The sequence below is a fragment of the Lutjanus erythropterus genome, chromosome 15 (assembly GCF_056507025.1).
Source record: "Lutjanus erythropterus isolate fLutEry1 chromosome 15, fLutEry1.hap2, whole genome shotgun sequence".
Lineage (NCBI taxonomy): Eukaryota > Metazoa > Chordata > Actinopteri > Lutjaniformes > Lutjanidae > Lutjanus > Lutjanus erythropterus.
In genome coordinates, this window is record NC_139331.1 from 35,163,109 (window position 1) to 35,190,486 (window position 27,378).

The 27,378-nt window shown below is 37.8% G+C and overlaps 1 protein-coding gene across 2 annotated transcripts; it reads left to right on the top strand.

Moving 5' to 3' along the window:
- Positions 1-4,010: 4,010 nt before the first annotated feature.
- Positions 4,011-25,426, top strand: snx14 (sorting nexin 14). 2 transcript variants are annotated; one of them, XM_084737208.1, is made up of 30 exons: positions 4,011-4,209; positions 4,406-4,553; positions 5,602-5,722; positions 5,897-5,970; positions 6,900-6,978; positions 7,195-7,238; positions 7,351-7,438; positions 7,887-7,971; positions 8,246-8,402; positions 8,520-8,595; positions 9,494-9,538; positions 9,688-9,768; positions 10,080-10,194; positions 10,478-10,633; positions 11,275-11,399; positions 11,567-11,625; positions 11,998-12,024; positions 13,410-13,542; positions 13,884-14,070; positions 14,837-14,920; positions 15,152-15,252; positions 15,627-15,738; positions 17,441-17,481; positions 18,973-19,092; positions 19,776-19,899; positions 20,604-20,768; positions 20,910-21,005; positions 21,415-21,506; positions 21,980-22,036; positions 25,249-25,426. In XM_084737208.1, exons 2-30 carry the CDS (start codon positions 4,423-4,425, stop codon positions 25,273-25,275), a joined length of 2,802 nt encoding a protein of 933 aa, XP_084593334.1. In that variant the 5' UTR covers positions 4,011-4,209; positions 4,406-4,422; the 3' UTR covers positions 25,276-25,426. The 2 variants fall into 2 exon arrangements, with proteins under 2 accessions (XP_084593334.1, XP_084593335.1); XM_084737209.1 differs by lacking the exon at positions 11,998-12,024 and having other exon boundaries at positions 4,012-4,209.
- Positions 25,427-27,378: the final 1,952 nt, after the last annotated feature.

Sequence of the window (27,378 nt, forward strand, 5' to 3'; positions counted from 1 at the left end):
ACTGTAGACTTATTATCATGCCATATATGTGGTTGTGACAAATTATAGAGTAAACTGGTGTTAATTTGTGTCTTTCACTATTGGTGTACACATTATACTGGAAGTCAAAATGTTAAGAATTTAAAGGAGCAAATCCATCCTAATGTATTTGGGGAAAGTAACATCGTTTGGTGATGTACCTTGCATTTTTTTCACACTTTTTGTTTTATCGGGTGTCTAATAACATCTGTCAAGTGCTGTTTGAGATACAGCTACACAAATTGTTACTTACGACACACTTGTTTCTCAGTGAGGGTCAGCTGTTGTGCTTTTTAGCTAATAAAAATTAACCTTTAAACTTAAATCAGTCTAAAGGTGAAGTATCAGTCTGGAGTGTTTTGTATTTTCAACAAATTTCATGGAAAGACCAGCCAAAACCACCAATGTGTTTGACTCTCAATATGGTCGTTCTGTCAAAGTTGATTGTTGAGTGTTCGCAAAACACCTGTTTGTAAAATTCTACAGGTAAACAGTTGATGGTATCATGATTGAGTATTAAAGGGGCATCGATGAAAGGCTCAGTCATTAAAAGGCATGGATGGGGAGAAGTTCACCACTTTGTGAAGCACGATTGTATAAAGGATATTACAGTGGGGTTTGAGAACGCTGTAAAACCGTTATGTTACGCAGCGTCCAGACTTTATTGGAATCTGGGCTGTAGTTTCATTTTACCGTTTGAGTGAGTTAAAAAGCTGCTTGCTGTAGTCTTTTTTTTTTTTTATTAAATCAAAATGACTCAGATCCGTGGTTGGGACTGTTCACCAGTTGATTAATCCACATTTGGTGCTCAAGTATTCGGTGCAGCAGGATGGTGTGTATGGGACTGAGTCACAATAAACTACAGTTTGTTCACGCTAATGAAGGAACATGTCAGCCAGTGCAACAGTGTGTCTCAAAGACTGCGTTTACATGCACACAAATTGGCCACTATTGTTTTGAATGTAGGGATATTTGGAATTTGATGCAGGTTATGTGGATTATTTTAATAGTCTTTAGTCTGAATGTATCATTTTCTGATTAAGATGTGGGAAATGCTGTTAATATTCAGGTTTTAAGAGCATACTTGGGTCAGAATAAGTGTCTCAGTCGGGGTTTTTACCACAGTTTGTGATGCGCAGCCTCCTGCCTGTTGATTGTCAGCTCTGTGCCGTAAAACAAACGTCCCAGCTAACAGTTTGCAACGCTGTGGGATGAGATGCTGTACAAAATAAGATTACATTTCTCATTGGAAGGGAAAACGCACCAATTGTTAAACATTATAAAAGACTTGGATGTACATAATTACATCAATCAGGAATGCACGACTGCTTGTAAACGTGAATATTAGTAGAATACGAAATTTCATTAATAAGCAGCTTAGGAATATTCTTAAGGAATATTTTATCCATGTAAATGCAGTCACTAAAAAATTTAATGTGTACATTTACCACTGGCTTGGTCTTTTCATGGGATTTGTAATGTATTCAAAAGGTCTGATGTTTTTTTTTTGTTGTTGTTGTTTTTTCTTGTAATGTGAGATATATACAGTCTTTGTTTTGTTGTTGTTCCCAGTCAGCACAGTACATGGAGAACTTTTTAGAACTCATTTTGCACCAATGTTCATCAATCAACGGGGAAGAAATCAGCTGCACAAAGATCAATTTGCAGTGAATCCACGTTTTGATTTTTAGGTACAGGACATGACCATGGCTGTATAGCAATATTTTTATTACCTAAATATTAATGTAGGAGTTGGGAGTTGTAGGAAATGGCAGAATAAAGCCGTTCCAGTTGACGTAAATCACAAAATAATTTAAAATGCACTGTACATCACAGCGTTGTGGTTTTTAACGGTCAGACAGTATGTGAGGTTGGATTTCTCCTTTTTAAACATCATTAGTGTGTAGTAATCTTTTTGCCTTTTTGTGACGTTTGCCATGAAAACGCTGTGTCTTGAATCTGACTCGTGTTTAGCATTCTTCCAGTTCAGAAAGGATTGTGCAGCTTGTTCTTTCTCTTTTTACCGGGTTTGTGAAAAAGAGCCTGATTTACTTTTTTTTTTCATACTAGTTTTGACTCTGTTGGATTACCAATTTTTAAGAGTCGAGAATGATTTTGTTTTGTTTGTTTTTTGCTAACAAGTGTGTTTGCATTCTTGCAAATGAATTGTTTTATACTGTACAGTGAGGTGAGTTAAACCTATTTTTCTAATAAAGTTATTGACTTTGATCTGAGGTTGTGTTTTTGATTTTGTAATGCGTCTGTTCTGTTCTGTTCTGTGTGTAGTTTGGATCATGGACTCGGTCTGTTAAGCTCCATGTCGTGAATTAAAGGTTTCTACTTTAAATGACGTGGCACAGTATAAAGTAGTAAACATTTGCATTTTTTTTTATCTTTTCAGGTTTCAACTTCATTTTAGTGCTAAGTTTTAAACTACACATATGACAATAAACCTTGTACATGTATTAATTTTATTTCAGCCTACAAACACAAACTGTCAAGACCAAAATAAAAATTCTATTTATACTCATTTCAGCCACAACTGTAATTATTAAATTTGACTCTATCATGTGGTCTTGGATTAAGAGCTGGACCACAAACCACATAATTAATTCAATATATCACAGGAATGATAAATTAATCTTAAATGTATTTTTGTGGAGTTAACTGGTCACTGGGTGAACATTTAACAGTAGTTTCACAGTAATACAATCTGCACTGACGCGTTACAAATTTCCAAAACTATGGATCGGCCAAACGGGAAATGACGTTTTATGGATTCAGGGTTGCCATGTCTTTTCAGTAAAAGACACATTTGGTGCATTCATGTTTCTGTGAGATGTTTTTAAATAAGGTATGATTTTCTGAAAACAAGTTACTATTTTTACAACTATGATGTAGAATTGCCTTCAGCAATACTTGATTAATATTTTTAGGCACTTTTCAACAAAAATATAAAACAGTTGCTGGTTGCAACTTAATAAATGGGAGAATTTGCTGTTTTTGAGATTTGACTTTTTTTGAAGACCTCATTTTGGGCTGTGGGAAATTGTGTAAATAAATTGTAATTGTAAATTGTAAATTGTGTGAAAATACTCAGCAAGTTAATGAACCATCAATTAAAATAATAATTAGCTGAAACCCTAAAATAATTTATTAATTAAAAATACAATACACAACATAACTTGCATATCTGATGCACCTAAAGTAAAGAAAAACTTAATACACAGGGAGATGCTTATGAGTAGATTTTGTTTTTAAGTAAATTGCTATTTTGGTAATAGTTTAATTATTTGATTCACTTCTCAAGCAAAAAACATTTTCTGGGTACAGCTTCTTCATTGTGAGGTTTTACTGCTTTCTGTCTTTGATCTTAATAAAGACAGTTTGTTTTATACAGTAACAAATCATAACAGAAGTTATCTCAAGACCCTTTTCATATAGAGACTTTCAGAAATCCAAGGACATTTCCTTGTATGTAACATATAGAAACAAAGAATATGGCAAGATGTTTATTTTTACAAAATATCTTCAATTTAGAAAAAGTTTCTTAAATTACCTCTAACTATTGCAAAATTCAAGTTTTGAGGTTTACTAAAAGACAAGTGAATTCCTTTTTTATGTCTCTCATGAGAATGGCCAATTATTTGAGTAGTGTAGAAATGTTTGCCATATAATCCTGTTTTCCTTACAAACATGTTTTGTTGTGATTACTTGATTCTGACGGATCTGGCAACCATGGACTCGGATTAGAAAACATCCCATGGTCGCGTCTAGACGGAAACCCAAAACCCGCGAAATATCTCGCGAGAATGATCATTTTTACCTAAAACATGACTTTTCCCTAATTATAACCAAGTTATCTCTGTCCTTAACTCCACTGATATTTTAATAATAGCGTTGTTACAGAAAACAAAATACAATTAGTCAGTACAAAGTGCACAGAGAAGAAACAACGCGCACAAATCTCGCGAGAGTTTATCAAGTCAAGGGTTCCCTTTTAGTGAAGACCGACTAGAAAACATTCCATCTGTCAAGGAAGTCGGTCACGGAGTTAAAAATGGAAAATATGAAGTAAAAACTTTAGAAACTGACGAAAGTAGCTTGAATTCTGGTTCTTCAGCAGGAGAGTGTGCTAATGGATAAAATGTGTTTTATTATATGAAGAGGAGCTCCGACAGTATTGTCGCTGTAAGTTAAAATAACGCCCGTTAACGTTAGCTGAGTTAGCTAAACCGACTCAGGCTAGCTGTCTTCGACACAGTTTAAGCTTTAAACTGCACGTTAAATGGCTAACTCGCCTTTATGTGATATAATTAATTAAACTAGTGTCCCAATCATTATTTTAAAGTGTTAACTTGTTCATGTCTGTTCTTGATATCAACAGGTCCAGTCTGTGAAAGGATGTCAGGAGGTGTTTGGACATGTTTGAAGCGGGGACTGAAGGTGGACGTCCTGAGAGAGGCTGGACGTCAGTATCCAGTCTTCTGCTTTCTGCTGCTGTCCATGCTCTCACTGACTGTGCTGCTCAACAGGTAAAACTACAGATATCCTCATAGTCACTATGCTGATAAACAGGTAAAACAGTAGAGAAAAAGACCTGGAGTCAGATTATCAGTGAACACTGGGCGGGTCATGTGATGTCTGACCTGCTACTGTAGTCTTATCAGGACAGAAGAGCTGTTTATCTCTGCATTTCAATCAGGTCTCTCATGTTAAGATAAGAAGATACGTCCCTGCATACTGTTCATTAAACCTGATTAATTGATTGTGATGATATAAAGTTGATTGCATTGTTGAATACATATATTGAAACTTATTGTTTATCATAAGGTTCCTAGATAACTTATTTATAATTTACAAGGTTGTAGAGATTTTCTTGTAGTTCTTTCTCTGATTGATTGGAATTGATTTTAGAGTGAGGTCGAACTTGATGATGAACTTGAACTCATACTAATTGTGGAAGTTAAGTTTTGATCATGGAAGTTTAGTCTTGCCCTTGCAAACAGCGTGAGTGATAAAATATCACACCAACAAATGGTTTTCAACAGTGAATGGAATTGATTCAACTGTGAAACACTGGTCACATTAGATCTGCAATGATTAGTTGATTAACCAATTGTAGTTAAAAAAAAGTATAAGATGATGTCCTGTTTTGTCCACAACCCAAAAATGCTCAGTTTGTTTTCAGGGAGGATTAAAGACACCAGAAAATATTCACATTTGAGAAGCTGAAATCAGAAAATTTTGACTTTTTTTCTTTAAAAAGTACTGACTAATTCATTATCAAAAATGTTGGCAATTAATATTATAGTTGACAACTAATTGGAGGCTGCATCAGCATGTTTCTGCAGTAGCCCAGCATCAACAAACCAAACATGACTTTAGATATAATCTTTTTTGTTTTTCATGAATTTCACAGCCATTGCAATTTCTCCTTTGGAAGGGGAGTGAGACGAGGTGTTTGCAGTCTGCAGGCTCACTGCTAGATGCCACTAAATCCTACACACTGGTCCTTTAATTTGAACAGTGGATTTAGTCCATGTACATGAAATTTGATGCTGTGTAATAATCTCCCTGCAGGTATATCCACATCCTGATGGTGTTCTGGTCGTTCCTGGCCGGTGTCATCACTTTCTACTGCTCTCTTGGACCAGATACCCTCATCCCAAATATCTTCTTCCCTATAAAGCAGAGAAACAAAGTAAGTCACACGTCTGACATGTTTACCTGAGAGTATGTGAAGCCTATTTGATGTTGACTTATATCTGTGTGGAGCTGCACAGTGTTTGCATACACAGAGATGTTTCCCACTGTTAAATGTGCATTCAGAAAATAGCCGCAGACAGATTAATTGATTCTTTTTGTTCTCCGACAGCGTCAGGAACAGGAGTTGTTTCCTTTGGGCCACAGCTGTGCCGTGTGTGGGAAAGTCAAGTGCAACCGTCACCGGTGAGTTCACTGGATCTCTGAGCAGATAAACACTGAATGTGGTACTTAGTGAACAGGCAATTACAGATGCACACGAATCTGCTGTTCAGTAGGTTTTTTTTTCCAGTGGTGTAAAGTAAAGGCACAGTCACACATACGCACAAATGCAGGGGAGTGACCAGTGTCTGCCGAGGCAAATGACACACATGCTGCTCTGAGTTCACCACAGTTTAACATGCATGTGTGACGGCGCCATAACTAAGTACATTTACTGTGATAGATTGGAGCATTAAGGCAAAAGGATGGAAGACACGAAGCTACACAACACTACATGTAATAGTTAAACTGAGCTCCATCTTAACCAGCGACTGGAAAAAAATTTGTAAATAAAAAAAATGCCTCCATACTGCTCATCTGTTGTAACCCTTGTGTGTGTGCACCACCACACCTCACACATCCAAGTCAGACAGTGTGCATGTGCATGCGAGTGTGACTCCAAGCTAAGGATCTACAGTGAAGATTTGGGCTAAAAACATGGTGTAAATGACGTCTTTTTAATGTCAGCTTGGTACGTTGTGGATTTAGGAGACGTGGATTATACCTGACAAGCAGTATGGAGGCATTTTATGTTTTTTAACCAACATTAATCTCCCAACCCAGCTCCGTAACTGAAAGACAAGAAAAAACAAAACAAAACATACATATTTAAAAACATATTTATTAAAAAAAATCCAGTGTCACCACTGCAGCAAGATGGCTCTAAAGAGATCCCCCCCCCCCCGAAAAAAACCTCCAGTTAGCAATGGACACCGCTAACTAGCGTTAAGATCATGGCTGGAATGAATTTTCACACTGATGCTGTTTATGGCATCTGTAGTTTGTGTGGTGAACAGAGATGTGTTCAGGAAACAAACACTGATAATCTGCAAAATATATGTTATCCTTTACAGCCCGACGCTGCTGCTTGAAAACTACCAGCCATGGTTGGACCTGAAGGTTCATTCAAAAGTGGACGCTTCAATAGCAGAGGTACGTCAGTGGATCGATACATGTCAGTGGTTTTATCCTAAAATTATTGATCATTAATTATCTTAACAAGTGTGGATATTATACTGACAAAATGATAGAGATTTTTTTATGTGATTTTATTCTGATGCTACAAAATTGCATTTTAAATTTGGTCATCGGTTTTTGTACAAGACTTGTTTCTGACTTCTTTTAACTGATGATGTCTTCATCTTGTAGGTGTTCGAGTTAGTTCTGGAGAACTTTGTGTATCCCTGGTACAGGTAAGAACAAATCCCACTGTTTTATTGTCTTTAGAAAGTTACATATTTATATATTTTTTTGTAAACACACACAGATAACTTGTTATTATAAACTCCTTCCTGTGGTTTTCAGGGACATCACAGACGACGAGGCGTGTGTGGATGAAGTGAAGATGACCTTTCGCTTCTTTGCATCAGTGCTCGTCCGCCGGGCTCAGAAGGTGACTCTTCATTAGTCCTGAGCCAGACAACATTGAGCAGTTACAGGGAGAGTTTTTAAAGCTGTAACTACCAACAACCTGCTGATTATTACCTTGATGTAAAAACTGTAAGAGTAGTTCTGTGGATATTTGTTGAAGTAAAAACCAAACAGATAGCATTTCTAACCTACTGCAAGTGCAGAGCCTGAGGTTAAATTCAAAATTCTGTTTTTTTTCTCCTGGACTTCTTTAAAAATATGTCATTAAAAATAATTATTAATTATAATTTTGGACATTTGGAAATTTTACCGTGATACATTTTTCAGCTATATATGAAATGCCAGTTTCCAAAAGCAGATTTCGGCATGATCACACTGGATCTCTGACATGAATGTGATAAAAATGCATGTTTCATTACGGTGTATTTTAATCCTTGAAATGAGCTGTGTTTAATGTTTCTTCTTCTCAGGTTGACGTTCCTGCTGTGTTTGCTGACAAAGTGATGAAAGCTGTGATGAAGCACATTGAAATTATTGCAAAAGCTCGTGAAAAAGGTACGAATCTAAATTTGATTTTGCATTTTAAAAAGTGTTGTTGACTTTATTATGCATGCCACTCATTCTTAAATCTACCAGCTGTCGCCTGCTGTAAAACCAACTTTTTCTTGAAAATAGACATTATAGACATTTGTGGTGTCTTAAACCTATTTTCCCATCATGGTCATGGTGGAAAATGCTGGTATAAATTCACTCTGGCAGGGTTTGGTGTGTTCAGGGACCTACAGTCATATTTACTGATTATACTGTTATTGTATGTGTTTGTCTGCAGTGAAGAACGTGGAGGGTTTACAACAGGCAGCTCTGGAAGAATACGGCGCTGACCTTCACATTGCTCTGCACAGTCGAAAAGACGAGCTGTTCTACCTGAGGAAGCTGACCGAGATGCTGTTTCCATTCGTCATGCCTCCCAAAGCAACAGACTGCAGGTTCACAGACACAAACCAGCCGAGTGGATGACTTCTAGTGCTGCAGGAAAGCTAACTAGAACCAAACACTCTTGTTTTAAAAGTTGTGACTGGTGTTCGTGTGTTGTCTCTGCTCAGGTCTCTGGCTCTGCTGCTGCGGGAGGTGATGGCCGGTTCTGTCATGTTACCAACCATGGATTTCATGGCTGACCCTGTGAGTAGAACCGGATATTAATGTTTGTCTGTCGGTGAGAAAAAAGCTGTCATACTTTTGAAATATACAGACCTGAGCTGTTCCAATTAATGCTATAATGTTTTTTAGTTGTTTTTGAATGTTAAAACAGCTGCTATAGGACGTACTGAGAAGACAAACAGGTGACAATATGACAAACCATAAAATGACTGATTGAATGGTTCTTAAGGAAACAGAAGAAAGTTACAGTATTAAGACTTTAATAACATATAGTTCCATATATATATCAATAACTTATTAATATCAGTTGTGGATAATGAAATAAAATAGATACTGGTTTATATGTGAAATAAAAACAGTCGATGGAAACTACACCTCAGTTGCTGACCTGAATGAACAGTTCTGTGATCAACAGCGCCTTCTGGTGGTTAAATCACATAACTGCAGTTCTAAAAATGACCACATGGCAAAGTCACTTGTGAGAAGTGATAAGAAGTGTGTTTGTATATAATTATTAAAGAACTGTCTAGTTACCAAAAACACTCAATATCATATCTATATTCCAAAAGTGTGACACTTAATTATTTAGTCCAGTAAGCATTGCAAACATAAAGTGTTCAAAGGGTAAAATTTCTGGACTGTTTTAAATTTGTTAAAATTTGGCCTATATTAAAATATTTGGTTGTTTCATGTTAGTTAAAAGGAGTTTGACTCACACACACTCACACAATGGGCTTCCAATACTGCTCACCTGTGGACAATCTGTGGAATTACAACATGGTGATGTGACATCATTAACTACAGGAAGTGCACCTGGTCCAAGCTCACAGTTGAAACAGTGGAAACAGAAAACAGCTTTTCCAACACGAGACCAAAAACTGGACATTAAGAAACCTTGTTGTCTCTGTTTGTTTTTCAGGATACTGTGAACCTCATGGTGCTGATATTTGTTGATGACACTCCAGTAAGTGAAAAGAACATTTCATTAATACTGATCCCATTAAATTGCATTTCTGACAAGTTCTTGTACTGTAAAGTATCATTTAATTAAAAAAAAAAAAACAATATACTATATACTAATTACTTAATTTTTTTGAATCTCTGTATCTGCAGCCTGAACCAGCCACAGAGCCTCCATCTGCACTGGTTCCATTTTTACAGAAATATGCTGACGTCAGCAACAAGAAGCCGTCTGTGAGTACCTCACTGAGAGAGAGAGAGACTGTATTCACCTCACTGAGAGAGAAAGAGACCGTATTCACCTCACTGAGAGAGAGAGAGAGACCGTATTCACCTCAGACTGAAAGATTTCTGTTCAATGAAAATAGAGAAATATTTAACTGTAAATTGTCTGCATGACCAGGACAGAACCTTTGGGAACATCATAGAACAGAGATTCATGTATCATATTGTTTGTACTTCTCTCTCTCTCTCTGTGTCTTTATTCAGTATTCAGTAGATTTTCTGAAATGAGGATAACTGAACGTGTTCCTCTGGTCATGCAGGTGCTGAAGATTGAGTTGAAGGAGATCAGGGAGCAGCAGGATCTCCTCTTTCGTTTCATGAACTTCCTGAAGCAGGAAGGAGCCGTGCACGTGCTGCAGTTTTGCCTCACTGTGGGTAAGAACAACCATCATATGTTAATTTTCTAAACCTTATCCTGTGGAGGGTCAAGGTGTTCACTCATCATTGTTACGTTTTTTCATGTTTAACAAAGCTAAACTCAGCATAAATGAATGGAAAATATATTTTAAAGCTTTAATACCTAACACCTAAACACAGGAATGTTGGAGCTTTGATCAGTAGCAGGTATTTGACTGTATAACATAAATATATCTATAAATATATCTATATGTTCCTGATGCTTTATATACTATATAAAACGTGTTGTTGTCTCCTCCAGAGGAGTTTAACGATAAGATCTTGAGTCCGGAGCTGAGTGACTCTGAGCTGCAGCGTCTGCACAGCGAGGTGGTTCACATCTACGAGACCTACTGCCTGGACGAGAGCATCGACAAGATCAGCTTCGACAAGTGCATCGTGGAGGAGATCAGGAACAGTAAGATGTTCATTGTCACTACCTTTCATTGTGCACTTCAGTAGGAATATCTTTAAAGGTGCACTCCACCGTTTTTATACATCAAGATCAGTTTACTCATGGAGAGTACTGCTACTGTGATGGTGATTTCTAACCTTCAATAACTACATATTTACAAATGAAAGATGTAGGCTTTTATGTAGGAAGAAGAGACACAGTTGAGCTGCATTATGGGAATTGTAGGATTTACAGTTCTTGGTTCTTGATCCATGTTAGGTACTAAAAGTCAGCATATCTCATCCTCTGGTGCTTTGATTTTGACTGTTCTTCTTTAAATTTGTCTCTAGTAAGTCCCCCAGTCTTGTGAAAGCACAAATCAGTGGTAAACACAAATTATTATTTTTCACTGATATATTTTGTGTAAAATTTTGACGATGCTCTCACTAATCTCATTCAGATCAGATCATGCGTTCAGAGGTGAAGTGGACATGAAACTTTGACTGCATGTCAGCCTGGTGTCGAGTTTCTCTTTAAACAGTTTAGAATAAAGTGCTGTTTGTGTACAGACATGTGCAGTGCTTTCCTGTTTGTCTCCGGTGTAAACTCTCTGAACGGAAACAGAAAAGTGAGAGCCGTTGAATCACACGCTGCGTCTCTGTCAGTTGCTAAAGGTCCGTACAGCGGTGTGGTGAAGCTGCAGACGATGCCCTGCCTGTTCGAGGCGTACGAACACGTCCTGTCTCTGCTGGAGAGAGTCTTCACCCCGATGTTCTGTCACAGCGACGAAGTAAGACCTCAAAAACTCAGTCACACACATCTGCACGTTTCTTCTCAAGGCTTTTAGACCTTACACCCCAACCCCCCCCCCCGAACTCCAGAACTCTTCTACATATGAGACATGAAATCACAGATAAACTGTAATCTGTATGTTGACTGTGTCTCCTCTTTGTTCAGTACTTCAGACACCTGCTGAGGGGAGCCGAGTCTCCAACCAGGAACAACAGGATCAGCAGGTTTGTGATGTGACACGCTGTCTAATGTAGACTTTCAATTTATCTTTCAACGAGGAAAAGAACTTAAAAATGTTACATGGTGCTGATTAAAACACCTCTGCTGAAAAGAAAATCACTGATGAAGTTTTTCCCTTATTGGATACTAATATTAGTGAACACTTAAGGTCAACCTGCTCATTTTATTTGACTGTTAGATTTTTTGTGCACAACAACCAGAGATATGAGTCACTCTTCTGTTCATTCTGGTTTGTGCTTCAAAATGAAAAAGAGTTTTTATATCTTGAAAAACATAAGCAATTCACCAAAAACACAACTCGAAGGTCATTTGTCCAAACTGTCATCATTAGTTGCCGCTTGTGTATCTTATTGCAGAAATAGCTTCAGTCTGGAAGAAAACAGGTAAGTCGGCATGTTATCTGATCTTACAGAGTCTGCCGCTGGTTGCAAACGAGCCGTGCACAGTTTGATGCATGCAGATACAGTTTGTCTCACTGTAGGCTGCTCTGTGAATCACACACACGTTTCCTGCGTGAGAAACAAACTGATGCTGACACGTGTGACATTCAGCATCATGTTGTATCTCTATTCCCTGTCCTTCACCGCTCTTTCAGTAGAGGACAGTTGGAGACATGATCGGTGTCTTGACATCACAACAGAGGTTATGCACTGAATGTGACAGTGTAGCTGTCTGAAGCCTCTTTCACACACAGTTCCTGGTGAATTACTGTGATAACCTTTCAGATTTTCACTGTCAGTGCCTCACACACATGCAGCTGTACTCAAGAACATTTTCACCTTCTGCCTTTTCACACATGCCGTGGTGATGCTGGAATAGAAGTGGCAAAGGACAGTCCAGCAGATGGCAGTAATGGATGCCAACTGCCATAAAACAAGAGGATGTCTTTGGCAATTAATGTACAAAAACAAAAAACAATGCAGCAGACCTTTTATAAAATAAAATCTAAGTAATAAAAAGTAGGTATCATCGCAGACCGTTATGGTAGTGAGACTTTTTGAATTGTAACATTGTGATATTTGACACACTGTTACATCCCCTGTTAAACACACACTTATACCATCAGAATAATTTGATAAAATGCTTAAATTCACATACAAAGGCAACACGAATTAGATTCAAGGCACTGGTTTATTACCTGCTCTGTATAAGCCTGCACTCACCTGAGTTTTTGTTCCAAAGGAAAGAAAGTTTTAGAGGTGAATGGGCTGTTAAATATTGTTTGAATCATTGGCATTGATCCACTTTCCTCTCAGCTGTGGTAAAACTCTGACCTTTAAAAATAGACAAAGCTCCTCTGGTGACTATTTAACCTGATTGACTTTGTTTCGGATCAATGAGGCACTTCGCCAGGCGCCTAATTATTGTTAGAAGGTTCGAACTAGCTGGTTAAACATTAGAAATTAGTCTTCAGGAACTTCACACTGCTGCTGTGTCTGGTGGTTGAACGAGGGCATGAAGCTGTCACAGTTGACTGCATGTCTGCTGCTGCATGACTGATGCTTTATGCAGAGAAAAATATTTTTTTTCTGCACTGTCAACAAGTCATGTGATGAACTTGATAGATAAATTCATTATGTTACTCCTGTTTTCCAACATTTGAGCACGATGATGAAGAGAACCAGGGAAAAAACAAACAGAGGGATGTAGAAAGAAATGTCTCAGAATAGTTAGAGAGAATATGTGAGATGTGATTTATGGGGTTTTTGTTGTATTAATGCAGGTCAGTTCAGATAAATATATCAGCTTGTGTCTCTGTTCACCCTAGAAACATGTCGAAACGAGGGGAGTCGTTCGGGATCAGCAGAATTGGAAGCAAAATCAAAGGTGTGTTCAAGAGCACAACCATGGAGGGTGCCATGCTGCCACCCAGCGCCATGAACGACTTCGACGATGACATGGTGAGTGTTTCTGTTTCACATGCTTAAAATTTAAATGTGAGGATTCAGGCTACATTACATTTTAAATACTTTACGGTCATACCACTTAAAATCTGTCATATATAAAATGAAATAGAATATCAGCTTCTGCATTTCTTTAAAGACAAATTTTCTTTTTATTTTCTTGTGTTAAAGGATTATTGTTCAGTCATCACCTGACTGTTAAAAACGGTAATTTAAGCAAAGACTGCAGAGCTGTCATGAGAATCTCTATATTGTGATTTTGATAATATTGCGATTAATCATGCAGCCTTAGTTTAAATGATAATTATTCCCTGGTTTGGTTCTCTGTGTCTCTGCAGGTGGAGGAAGCGACCGTCGTGCTGGAGGACGACTCCCCTGCCGAGCCGGCCAGCTCACAGGGCACCCTGAGGAACCTGTCGGCCTGGAGCATCACCATCCCCTACATCGACATCTACGACGACGAGGTCAAGAGGGAGAAGATCCCCGTCTTCTGCATCGATGTGGAGCGAAACGACAGGAAGGAAGGTGAGTGAACGCGGAGGTGAAACACAAGGCTCCGACAGTAAACTCCTGAGCATCAATGCTGAGCTGCTGTCATGTCACAGGAAACAAACCCAGATATGCTTCTTACTTTTTATGTTTTAGCGTTCATGTAGCAGCTGTACATTAGACTCCATGAGCTGGAAGTCACTGATGTTTGATGTTCCCTTCAGGTCATGAACACAAACTATAACAATCATCAACAAAGTCTTAACTGAGCCTCGTGCCGGAGTCTACTGACATCATTTGATCTAAATGATTACATCCTCTTCAACTTATCTTGTTTATAATGAAGTAAACATCTGAGCTGAGCACAGAGATAACAACAGCCAAATGCTAGTGAAATATGCAAGTGGCTGCTTGATTTATATCCTTCACCAGCAATAAAAAATAATGCTAATCTATCGAGTGGCTGTTAAAATTTAAACATTTAATAACTGTTTGGCTGCTGGACAAAAACTTGATTTTGCAACCTGAATGAACTGGTCAGGATTCCACTGAAAACTGCATTCACTTATTCACTGACAGATACTTTTGGCTGGTGATATTTCTGATCAAGAGACTTTACAGAGGCAGAAAACATTTGAATAACTAATATTATTTATTTAATTTTGTACCAAATATATATAAATATAGTTTAAATAATGCAAATCTCTCACATTTAAACTGGAGTTTGTATGTTGTATGCCGTGTCAATTTAGCCTCATCGTTTCTGCTTTTATATCAGTTAGTTGTTCTTCTGCTCTTGCAGTCGGTCACGACACTGAGAAGTGGTCGGTCTACAGGAGATATCTGGAGTTCTACGTTCTCGAATCCAAACTCACCGAGTTCCACGGTAACACTGAGCCTTTAAATAACTGACAGTTTCCACATCCTAATACGAGAGGTCTTCAATTCACTACATATATTGTATTGAACATTTTTGGGTCCTCTCTTCTTTGTATTTAACCGTAGCTGTTGAGCACCCAAGTGCTAATGATAAAATTACATCACAGTTGTATAAAATAAGAAACTAGTGTTGTTTCCTACATGTGCAGTTTTTTTATTCCATATTTTTTTTCCCCAGGCACATTTGCAGACGCACAGCTTCCATCCAAAAGAATTATTGGACCAAAGAATTATGAGTTCCTCGCATCAAAAAGGGAAGAATTTGAAGAATATTTACAGGTATTCAACCCTCATCTATTAGGAATAAGTGCAGTAGCTCATTATTGCTGCTATACGTCTTTTGCATTGTCCTAAGTTTGGTGAGATGAATGAGATTTCAAGTTAAAGAAGTAAACCAGTTAGTTTCCATGAGCTGAATATGACTTGAATTACATTTACTGCTGTGTGTCATTAGAGGGCAGCAAAACTAAACATATTAAAAGAAGTTAATTACTTCAACTTTACAGAGCCGTGTTTTGACTGGTGGAAACAATCAACTCAATTTCAGTTCAGTTCAATTCAGGGTCAAAATATAAATCAATATATTGATCCAGATTGAACGTATTAAGCTCAATGTGGTGTGTGTGCTTGTGTGTGTGCTTGTGTGTGTGCAGAGACTCCTGCAGCATCCAGAGCTCAGTAACAGTCAGCTGTTGGCAGACTTCCTGTCTCCATTCAGTATGGAGTCTCAGTTCCTGGACAGGATGCTGCCTGATGTCAACCTGGGTATGTACTCATCAGACATGTCCTCTTTTTCTCAGGCGTTAATTATCCTGGTAAAAGTCTTACTACAGTGATATCATGTTGTTGTGTGGTGATCCATTTTCTGGGTCTGATCTAAAAATTTTTCTCTTCTGTGTTTATGACTTGAGAACAAGTTAAAAAAAAAAAGTTTGTCCAGGAGAATCTTTCTCTGTTTGTTCATTTGTTTTCATAAGAAATAAGTTTTACCAGGTTAAAAAGTTTTCTCAAAGTTTTTTTTTTCCAAGTATAGCTAATGCTAACAGTAGATTAGCACAGGTTAAAATAACTTCTAGCCAAAAGAAAGACATGACAGCAATGTTTCATGACTTGTTAATACACAATAGAGTTCATGGACAAGTTAAAACTCACCTGGAAGAAAACATGAATGCTTTTACTCCGATTTAGCAGATTTGGTGGTGGTGCACGTGAGCCTCCTGTGGCTGAAATGAGCATTACAACAAACAAACAAACAAACTTTTTATTTCACCAGTTTTTGCAGATGAAAGAAAGGAATTTAAAAAAGAGATGAAAGAACTTAGATCAGACTTTATAAAAATATATCACCTAATTTCTTATTTAAGCTTTCCTCTCAGGACTTCCTCAGGAATCATATTATGATCATTAGAATTTGTCATTTAATAATTTCTGTTCATATCTTTTGTCTAAATTAATAATTCCAAATAAACCAAGACTAACCTAAACTAATATATATATTCATTCAAGTTATTGTTTTACTCATGTAGAGTTTTTGTATAGATTTTATAGAGAGATTTTTCATACATTTCCATTGCTGTGAAATTTAAAGATATTATTGGGGTTGTGTATTTTAATTTCAGCCATATCTTCCATATCACAGACTACATGTTACTGCAGTTAGAGGCACTAAAATGAACCCATACAAGGCACATACTTTCACTGTTTATATTAGAGTGTGTGTATATCTGTGTATATATCTGACTTGTGGAAGGCTGTTCGTAAAGAAATTAATGATGCACTTTGTCAAACAGTAAACGTCTCTCCTATATCCTGCATTCTTGGTGCACACAATCCCCCAAATATTCCTCCAAACCAGTAAAACTCCTGAAAATCCTCCCCCTGCCACCATCTCACAGTGGATGAGTAGTGCCTTTTCAGTTTTATACAATCTGGAGTCCCTTCATAACTTACTTGGGACCTGATGTTTTTGCAAACAGTAACTGCAGGGCTCTGTGGTCTGGTGTGGAGACAGTAGATGTGTTATTTTCAGTGCACCATGTCTGACAGCTGACACCAGTGTTAATAATGATTTTTAAAAAAGGAAACCGTCTATCTGACACTCATGTCAGACTCGCTGGTGTAAAAGTGTAACCTCTACCCGGCCAAGAACAGTGGACTCTGACCTCTGTTCTTAAATCAGTGTTTATAAATGAGTCTTCACCAGAGTTACAGATCCCCCAAAACTTGAGTAAGAATATTCACAAACTTCATACTTTTTTATTCCAGTAATTACAGGATAAAACTTGTATACTCCCACATATCCACCCTGGCAACATCTTATCTTGTATCCATATGTCCACACTCCCGTCACTGAAAAACAAAAGTCCATTAACTCATTTGGTCTTTTTTTTTCATCTATATCATCTGCTGACTAACATCCTCCTCTTTCTTCGCAGTTAAGTTTGTTAACTGAGTCTTTGTTTTGCAGGAAAAATCTTCAAGTCTGTTCCAGGGAAACTGATAAAAGAGGTGAGTAAGCCCATCCTGACTAAGAAATAATGAATAACAACAGACATGTTTTTAAAAATTTCTCTTTATTTCCATGCATACCCCTCTGTTCCTGCAGTGTATTCTTCCATTTCCACTTTTTATCTTAAGATAATCTAACAGGCTGCCTGCTGTATTATGTGTCCTTTTGCTATGAGCCAAGAGAAATAGAAAACAGGATGGTTTTTGCTCCACTTTATGCCGCTCATGACATTCATTATTAGACGGTCAGTCACTCAATTTATGTGCATTATTAACATTAAAATAGACTCTGCTCCTGTGGGTCTTCCAAGTGGACAGACTGTTAAACCAAACTCTGTTCTAAAAGCAGATGTTTTATGGTAGAAACCAACTTTTCCGCAGTAAATCTTTACACCATCACTAAAACTCTTTTCTGATTCACTTTGAAACGCAGTCACAATCGGCACACGTCATTTACTCAGTAACATCATTGACTAACCTGTGATGACGTGTTTGTTAAAGAGCGGCACAGTTTACTGCTCTCATCTCATCTCATCTCACGGTGGATGGCCTGAATCTCTTTTTTGTCCTTAGCTCTTTGGAGAAGTAAAGAAAATCAGAAACTGGGTGTTTTTTTTTATTGTTTGACGTTCAAAATTTGACACAATAGCCTTTAAGCGTGGCCACACTTGTTTGTTCAATTTGGCGGTGGCACTTTTACAGCACTTTCACCCAAAAGGCTCTGATGATAGAAGAGTGATGTATGCCTGCACGACACTGCAGCTCCTTCATCTTTTAAAACAACAGTCACACTTGTGCATATTGTTTCTTTTAGTGTGTTATTGTCCATTCTCTATTTTTCTATTTATGCTGGTTTAACCGACAGTACTTACCTTAATCTTTATTTATATTTTTAGTATTTTGTTGTTATGCACCGCAACAAATTCCCTGTATGTGAAAACTTACTTGGTGACAAAACGGCAAAAACTACAGAATAGTTGCAGAAAAGAGGAAAAACCCTGGTTGTTCTTGAAAGAAGCAGTTGTTTTTTTGTAGCACAAGGTCACAGTGGATGATGTGTGGTGTGTAACATGGTGTGCAAGCCAGAGAGGGTGTGAGGATGGAGACTTTGAGAGTTCAAGATAAATAATTGGTCAGCCTCATTCAGGCTCCTGGGATATTACCATGTAGCTGACCTCGCTGTGTGGGTGTGAGAAATGAGACAAATTCACGTCTGAAAGCTCACTTTGTTTTCTTTATTCTCCCAGTACAGTGCAGTGAGAAAGTGCAACATAATAAGACAAACCAGATGCTTTGTGCTTTTGTTGTGTTTATTCGTATGTTTTCTGGTGTGTTGTCATGGATGGCTGCTGTTCTTGTCCTGATTACTGTCTGGACTAGTTTTAAGATCAGATTTTATCAGTTGTTTTTTCTATCAATGCCCGTCAGGGGACTGGTGTTGCAAATTAGCTTTGGCCATAAACAGACTGCGCTGACCTTTCTGTTTTCCAGAAAGGACAGAACCTGGAGCCTTTCATCCAGTCCTTCTTCAACTCCTGCGAGTCGCCCAAACCCAAACCCAGCAGACCTGAGCTGACCATCCTCAGCCCGACCGCAGAGAACAGCAAAAAGGTAAAACCAAACACAAAGTAAACATCCAAATGTCTCTGCGGCTCAACCCAGAGCAGGATGTTTACTCCCAGTCTGTCTGCAGAGAGTTTACAAAGTCCCATTTTATCAGGTTTTAGAGAAAACGGGGGAGGGGCAGTAAAACTCCTTTGCCCTACAGGGGGTGGCATCCAGGACCCTGAGATTAAGAGTCTCATGCTCTACTGACTGAGCGAGCCGGGCTGATAACACAACTACACGTAAATAATCACTAAGTGAAGATTAATCTTAAAGACAACACTAAATCTGCTGGTGATGACGTTTTTTTCTGCAGCATCGTCTTTTGCAAACCCACAGAACTTTATTTAAACTTGAAAATGTGTCTAAAATGGTGCAAAAGATATTTAGAATATTTCCTTCTGATGGAACAATGCAGCTGTAAAAACATATTGGATTTAAATCCTTCACAGCATCATATAACTTCAAAAACCTGATACAGAATATTTATATTAAGTGTCAAGAACAAGATGATTTTAATAACCTAACAGCTACTTAAGGAGAAAAAGGGGATAAAACATACGAAGGTGTTAAAAAACAGAATACAAGTCCACAACATGATGCTAAATAACTTTCATAAAGTTGAATGTTAACTCCATAGATTAACTTGACTTTATTATTCGTGACTGATGATTTATTTTGACCTGCAGCTCTTCAGCAACCTGTTCAAGAACAACGCAAACCTGTCCGAGAGTCCAGAGAGGAAACACAACCACAACTACTTCATGGAGAAGATCACTGTTGACGGCATGTATGACTACATGATGTACGTCGGTAAGTGATGGTCGCCAAGGTCAACGGCTGTCCGGTCATGATTCAGTTCTACTGAGATGTATAACTTATTTCTGAAATCTACACAATGGAGAGACTAACCTTTTCTATGAAAATTCAATGAGAGAAAATTTAGGGGAATGTGGTCAAAATGGATCAGGTGCATCATCTCAAAAAGACCTGAGCTTTAATGGAAACTGTCATCTCCAGTGGACAACTGCAGAGAATGTAGTTCATTGTTCATAGTTACTTAAACCAAAGTGAAAGAGAAAACTATGGAAGGAAGACAATATTTATTAAGAACAGGCTTATGCAATTATGAGTTATTTCTACATTTTTCTGTATTTATGTAAATGTGGTTTATTTACTCAAATGTCTTACAAATCTGGACTGTGAATGACCTCCATAACAAAAATACAATTTTAAAAAAGGAAGTATAAATTAAGCTTAGTTGTTGCAGGAGTTACCCACCCTTTTTTCCCAGGTCTGTATTTGGGACCCGCCTTTATTTGCATACATTAACTAGACCCCCAGCAAACATTTGAGACCCAGCTTTTATTTGACCGTTGTTTTTATTTGAGGACATTCAGGAGTGTTTGTAACTGTTAGCTAAGATTTCTACATGAGGAATTAAATCTGCTCTTAAAGCGTCCTCTCCAGTCTCTCTGTGTTTTGACCCTTCAGTCTGTCTGTGTTTCATCTGACAGGTCGGACGGTGTTCCGCATGTCGGACTGGCTGCACCACGTCCTGGCTGCAGGGAGGATCCTGCTCAAGAACACCTTCGAGGCCTACATGGACCAGTACATGCAGTCCAGACTGGAGCAGATCCTGCAGGAGCACCACATGGTCTCCCTGATCACACAGCTCAGAGGTACAGAGTGTGTCTGTGTTTGTATCTCCTCTCTCAGGCCACGTTGTGTTGTTTAAGAGAGGAGTGAACAGTATGTCCAGTATTCAGAGCGGGATACACAGGAGGTCATTTTTGGCTTCGTGTTGTGATTTACCCCTACAGACGCCGTGTTCTGTGAGAACAGCGAGGAGCGAACCATCGAGGACAAACAGATCAGAGCCAAGCAGACGTTCGAGGAGATGATGAAGTATTTACCAGGTCAGTTAACAAGTCGCACCAACCAATTTATCTCCATGACAATGATCTCTTTGTGCTTTTGATCATAATAATATTACTCCTCTGAAGCATCAAAATGTCAGAAGGAATATGTCATGACGCTTTGAGACTCTGCAGATGTTTCATGATGAAACTGAGCTGTCAGTGTTCATCCAACAGTTTAATACTAATAACACTCATTGTTATTATTCTCAGGGATGTGATAACACCCAAACATGATCTGCCAAGAATTCACACAGGTCACACAAAAGATCAGTTTAAAAGTTAAATCAAGTCCAGTTGCCTATGACAACCCTTGCTACAAATACCACGACCTGGATGACAGAGAATCCTCAGACAAAGTTAAACGTTGCAAAGTTTCAGTTAATTTAATTTAATTGTTTGATTTCAGACTTTGTGGGAAAATGCATCGGCGAGGAGGCAAAATACGAAGGCATCCGGCTCCTGTTTGACGGTTTCCAGCAGCCCCTCCTCAACAAGCAGGTAAACAGAAAAACTTTAACCCACCAGTACGTCGTATACAGGTGGACAAAATAACAGGAACAGCAGGAGATACAAACAGACCTGCAGGAAATGTGTTTTTATGTGGACACTGTCAGAACTAGAGCTACAACAATAATATTATTATTCTTTTCGTATGAATTTGTGACTATAATCCCAGAGAATATTACTTTTTTTCTCATAAATATGACATAATCTCAGAGTATTTGACTTTTTTTCTTAAATATTTGACTATAATCTTGGAATATTGCTCCCTTCCTTGAAAAAAAAAATCTACAATGTTCCTAATATGCCATCATTCAAATAAAATTCAAAGTACAGTCTCATATTTTAGTTTGAATCATAAATTTCAGTGATTATTTGAAGTGAAGTTCTGTCACACTTTAAGCAGATGGGATCAAACCTTCAGCGTCTTCTGTAACTGAAGTGACGTGTCTGTTGTGTCTCTTCCTCAGATGACGTACGTCCTGCTGGACATCGCCGTCCAGGAGCTTTTCCCTGAACTCAACAAGGTAAACAAGTGACAGTAGAGAATGTAAAGAAGGAATCCAGGAAGAGACAAGACGTTTATGTTTGTTCATGTAAAGTCTTTTAAACAGTGAGACGAAGTGGAAAAAGAGGAGACAATAATTAAAACAGGAGATTTGTTTATTTCATCTGAAAGGCTTTTAATGTGAAACAGAGGAAATGGATTCATTTACATCAAGTTTATACTAAACATGAGAGAATACAGTATAAATCAGGCTCGTTTCTGTCGTTAGTTGAGGTAAATAAAGGGCCTGGTTGCTGTTTACACTATTTATAGTCTGTTTAGTTTCTGTCGGTCTGTAAATGATCGGCTGAATTTAGGTTAAACTCTTAAAACCATCTGCTGCCATGTGAGTGTAACTAACAGAACATGTGATGTGTGTGTTAAAAGTGTCTCAGATTTCAGTGACAGTTTGGAAACAACTGAAGGAAACGAACAGAAACGAGAAAAGGAGACGTGATTGTTTAAATTTAAACTTCGTGGTTAAATTCATCGCAGGTGTTGGTCACAAACAGAACGCTCAGCGGTAAATGTGTCCGCACAGATGTCACTGGTTTATAATTAAACCAGTGCAGGTTGCGTAACGTCCCATGATGCAACGGGGGCATCAACATATTCAATAGATCTGTGAATATGAGCAGAAGACTGTGGTGCTTACAGCGTGCAGCTGATGTGTTAAAGGGAGAGTTTAGAGTTTTCCATCATCAGTGTATCGACCTTTTTCACAGCAGCCACATTGATTTAAAATAGTTGTGTAAACTCAGGTGTTACAGATGATACTATGAGAGGTCCCATTCCATTTAGTGTAGCAAACATGCAACACTCTGTTTGACCTGAATGGAACAAACCTGCAGTAGCAGTATCACTGGTAACACCTGCGTTTACACTTCATGTCCACACGGCTGCTGAGAACAAGGTGTATTACCAGGGTTCTCACAGGTGCTGGAAAACCTTGAAAAGTGTTTGGATTCTGGATAAAGTGCTTGAAACTACTCAACATTACAAAAGCAAAAAAAAAAAAAAACTCAAAACATTGAATTGATTAATTAATTAACCCTGTTACAAAGACGTGAAAAAAAAAAACATGGACGTATGACTGTGTGCACCACATGTCTCCATTAATTAATTAGTTGTGTGATCAATGAAATGTTAGAAAATGTTGAAGTGCCCCCAAAATATTCAGTTCACTGTCAAAGAAGAGTAAAGAAACTAGAAAATATTCACATTTAAGAAGCTGAAATCAGAGAATTTGGACTTTTTTCCTTGATAAATGACAGACACTGAATTACTGATTTATAATAGATGAAGTGATTAATTGTTGCAGCTCTAATAGGATGCCAAGTCTGCTTACAGAGACGTTTCCCTGAATTTGTCTCCCTTCTGTAAAATTCTGTCATGAAACATAATTTTGGTTGTTTATGGCACAATAACTTCTGACTGAAACATTTTAAGCTTGTACATTTTTACAAATATTTCCTTTACCTCGGCTGTAAGCTGAGCTGCAAGTGCTTGAATTTATCTTCAAGAAAGATGACTACCTACAGTAGATGGAGGTCAACACAGCCCCAGTTTGCAGAGGCAGCGGGAAGCTAAGCAGTGTGCTGCTGTGAACAGAGCCGGCAGCAAAACAGATGTTATCTCACAGGAGTTGTTGGTTTACAGCTGCATCGATCTGTTAGTTTGTTTGTGTCATCGTGTGACTTTGGTGTTTTAAAATGTTAGTTAAGATTCACCAAAGTCACACAATAACAAAAACAAAGTAACACATTGAGGCAGTTGTAGACCAACAACTCTTCTGTGTTCTGTGAGTTAAAATTACACAGAGAGACATTTGGCTTAACAGAGGTTTCTAGTCAGAAAAGGCTGCCTGACAGCAAGTACTCTAAACTATCTAACCACAGCGTACACTGAAACCAGCAGTTTAATCCAAAATCAAAAATACAGATTTTTCCTGTTACCTGTAGAGCTGTTTTTCCGTCTGGATTTTTTTGGTGTGAATTTTAGAGTTTTGGAGATATCAGCTGTAGAGATGTCTGCCTTCCCTCCAACATAATGGGACTCTGGAATTCGGCTTGTGCAAAAACAATTTAAACAAATTCAAAACCAGCGTCTCTTCTCAGAAATCATGATCTGGTTACTCAAGATAATCCATAGACCTTTCTGCAAACAGTTTCATGTAGGAACTATTTTCTCTCTGGTAGAAAGAAAGTAGTTCCAGTAGATTCTACGACAGAAAGAAAGTAAATGTTTTTGCACTTTAAGCACCACAAGCCGAATGCCACAGAGTCCCATTATGTTGGAGAGAAGGCAGACATCTCTACAGCTGATATCTCCAAAACTCTAAAATTCACACCACAAAACTCCAGACTGATAAAGAGCACAACAGGTAACAGGAAAAATATGTATTTTTGGTTTTGGGGTTTAAACTGATTCTTTTAGGCGTCTAAAATACATTATACTGATTCTGTCCACAGCAGCACATCCCTTTGCTTCCTACACCGGTACTCCTGTTGCTAGGTAACACAGTGACTATGGATGAGTACCTCATGCTGTACAACCACACAACAATAATCCAAACTAACCCCTCAACTCCACAGATGACATTTAACTCTCAGAAAGAAAATTAATAAACGATAAAGTTAAATTATTACTTGAACTTCCTGACATGCTGCTTTGTGAACTGACTGTGACTCTTAAAGACGTCAGTCGTGGTTAAAGTGAAAGATCAGAACAAGAAGCTGCAGAAAACTCAACCACAGAAGTTCCTAAAGTTAAACTCGGGCGTCACATTTCACTTCACTTTAGTCGACTAAAACGTCCACAGCAGCAAGCGGTCGTCTCTGCCTGCGAGGAAACCAGCCACTTCGGGTTTCACTTCGCGTACAGGACGACGCCTTTGACACCGCGTTTTTTTTTTAGTCACAGTTCAATCAGTCAAAACGAACGTATGAACGTCTACAGCGAGAAATAAAAACCACAGCTGTCAAACAGCTCGAACCAGCTGAAGACAAAGAACACCAGCAAATACATTTCAGAAGCTGGAACCAGTGAATCATCTGCATCTTTTCTTAAAAAGTGATTCAAACTATTGATCAGTTGTTAAAATATGAGCGTATTAACTAATTAATTAATGTCAGTAAATCACTGCTGACACTCCTGTGATCAGATGAACTGATGATGTTTTTGTCTCCTCAGGGAGTGAAGGAGGCCATCGTCATGTGAACCAGACGATGAACTGAACACTGTATCTGCCACATCCTGGACCATGGAAGTGCAATAATCGACTGTCTCCTAAACCTCTGGGAACATCTTTACATTCCAATGTATATTAATGCACTAATAAAAAGAGAGATATTTATTGATGCCACTACAAATAACGCTGTCTGTCATCTTTCACTGCCAACGACTGTTTGGAAAATCACAAAATAATAACTGAAAGTTATTAAACACGTCTGAAATCTGTCCTCATAAGTCTAGTAACTCTTCTGTGGGTGTTTGAGGATCAAATCATTTGTTTAAATTTAGGTCGAGCACAGGTCAGTTCAGGGTTCAGGTTTTGCAGAAGCAGGTGCTGCACAGATCTTTTCTTGCTTCGGTGTGAAACTTGGAAAAAAAAACCTCTCGGTGAACATGACAAAAAATAAAATAAGAAAGGAAATGAACTGGTGTCCCAAAAGGTGAAACATAAAGCAAAGTTTTAAAGGCTTACCTGTCAATTCTGAAGCTGCAGCACATGTTAGAATGAAACCTGCAAAACAACAACAACACAGTTATCAAGACAAACATTTTTAGAGATCAATTTTTCTTGAATTATCCAGAAAGCGGTTTAAACAGCACCAATCAAAAGTTTGGACACAAAGCTGTCATCAAAACAAAAGGTGAAGAGTCCTAAATATTAGAGGAAAAAACTTTTGCACGTTAGCAGGTCGACAGGTGTGTAAGAGAAGACCAGGGGTCAACAGTGAAAAGTAAAAAGACTCTTTGCACACTGTCCTCTGATAGAAGACAGTGTGCAACTTTTTGTTTTTTAATAATCTAAAATATAAAACACATTTTGTCTCATATTCAGTTTTTTCTCACAACATATTTCCATTTTTCATAGTTTTGATGTCTCTGGTTTTAATCTACAATGTAGAAAATGTATATATAAAGAAAAAACATGAAATGAGAAGATGAGTCCAAACTTTCGAGAGGTTCTGAACGAGACGAGGAACCAACGAGAGAATAATCTCACATGAACATCGTTTGACCTACAGTGACGAGATCAACACACTTCATGCTCATCTGAAGTTTAACATGATACAAGAGTTTTTCTACAGATGTTCAGTCAAAATTACTTATTTGTTCTGTTGTAGTATCGTTTTTTACAGCTAACACAAAAAAGATTTAATGCACATTTGCTTCAAATTACATGAAAAAAAAAATGTCAAAGGATTAGATCATCATGGCAGCAGCGATGATGCGTGTTGTATCGGGACTTGCGATTGGTTAATTTCATTTGACTCTGCATAAACAATTCTGAGAGCAAACAAGACGCTCGCTTGTTGTTCCAGACATCAGTGTTAATTCCAGTTTAATAAAATGCATCAATTTATGTCTGTTTTCTCAAAAATAATCAAAGGAAGCCAATTTTACTTAAAGCTGCTTAAATACGTTATTCAGTGTGCATTTTTTTCTCGTATGGACGAGTACTGAACCCTGGTATTATAGGAGCAGGGCTGAATCATTAAAATATGATTCTGTAATATATTTACTGAAATTTGTCATAAAATGAACATGACATCATCAGAGAAACATGCTAAATTTAAACATTCACTTTTCTTGTTTTTTTAACGCTACACAGCTGGTTTCCTCTGAAATTTTAATTCCAGATCGCAGTAAGTGTGTTTGTATGTCCGTTTCACATTAGAGTCCAAGTTAATGCTGTGTTCGCTGAATTAGTGTTTGTTTATGAATCATAAGAAATCATGAATAATCTTTTATATCACCTACAGAAGCAAACGAGATAATCTGTAAGATTCTCCTCAAAATCAGATGAAGCAAGCTGTTTTTACATTTTCACAGGCAAAGTTACAGTGAGTTGTGCGTCAGCCAGAAACAAAAGAAGCAGGAGGAGATTTTTATTAAAATAATTTGATTTTTGACGTTATATTTTGTGGTTGTGGTGGAGGAAAAACTACTGCTTTTGTCCACAGGGGGCTCCAAAGTCAACACAACATGAAAGTTCCTCATCGTAGCTTTAATGTGCACTTACTTCTTTTAAACGGGACCTGGAGATAAATTATTAAATTATATATATATATATTTTTTTTTTAGCATTTTTGT

Excerpts from the sequence above, each read along its gene's own strand:
- snx14 (XM_084737208.1), top strand. The coding sequence starts at position 4,423 with ATGTCAGGAGGTGTTTGGACATGTTTGAAGCGGGGACTGAAGGTGGAC. Across the intron at positions 19,900-20,603 it reads TGACTACATGATGTACGTCG|GTCGGACGGTGTTCCGCATG; the intron begins GTAAGTGATGGT and ends TTCATCTGACAG. Across the intron at positions 20,769-20,909 it reads CCTGATCACACAGCTCAGAG|ACGCCGTGTTCTGTGAGAAC; the intron begins GTACAGAGTGTG and ends TTACCCCTACAG.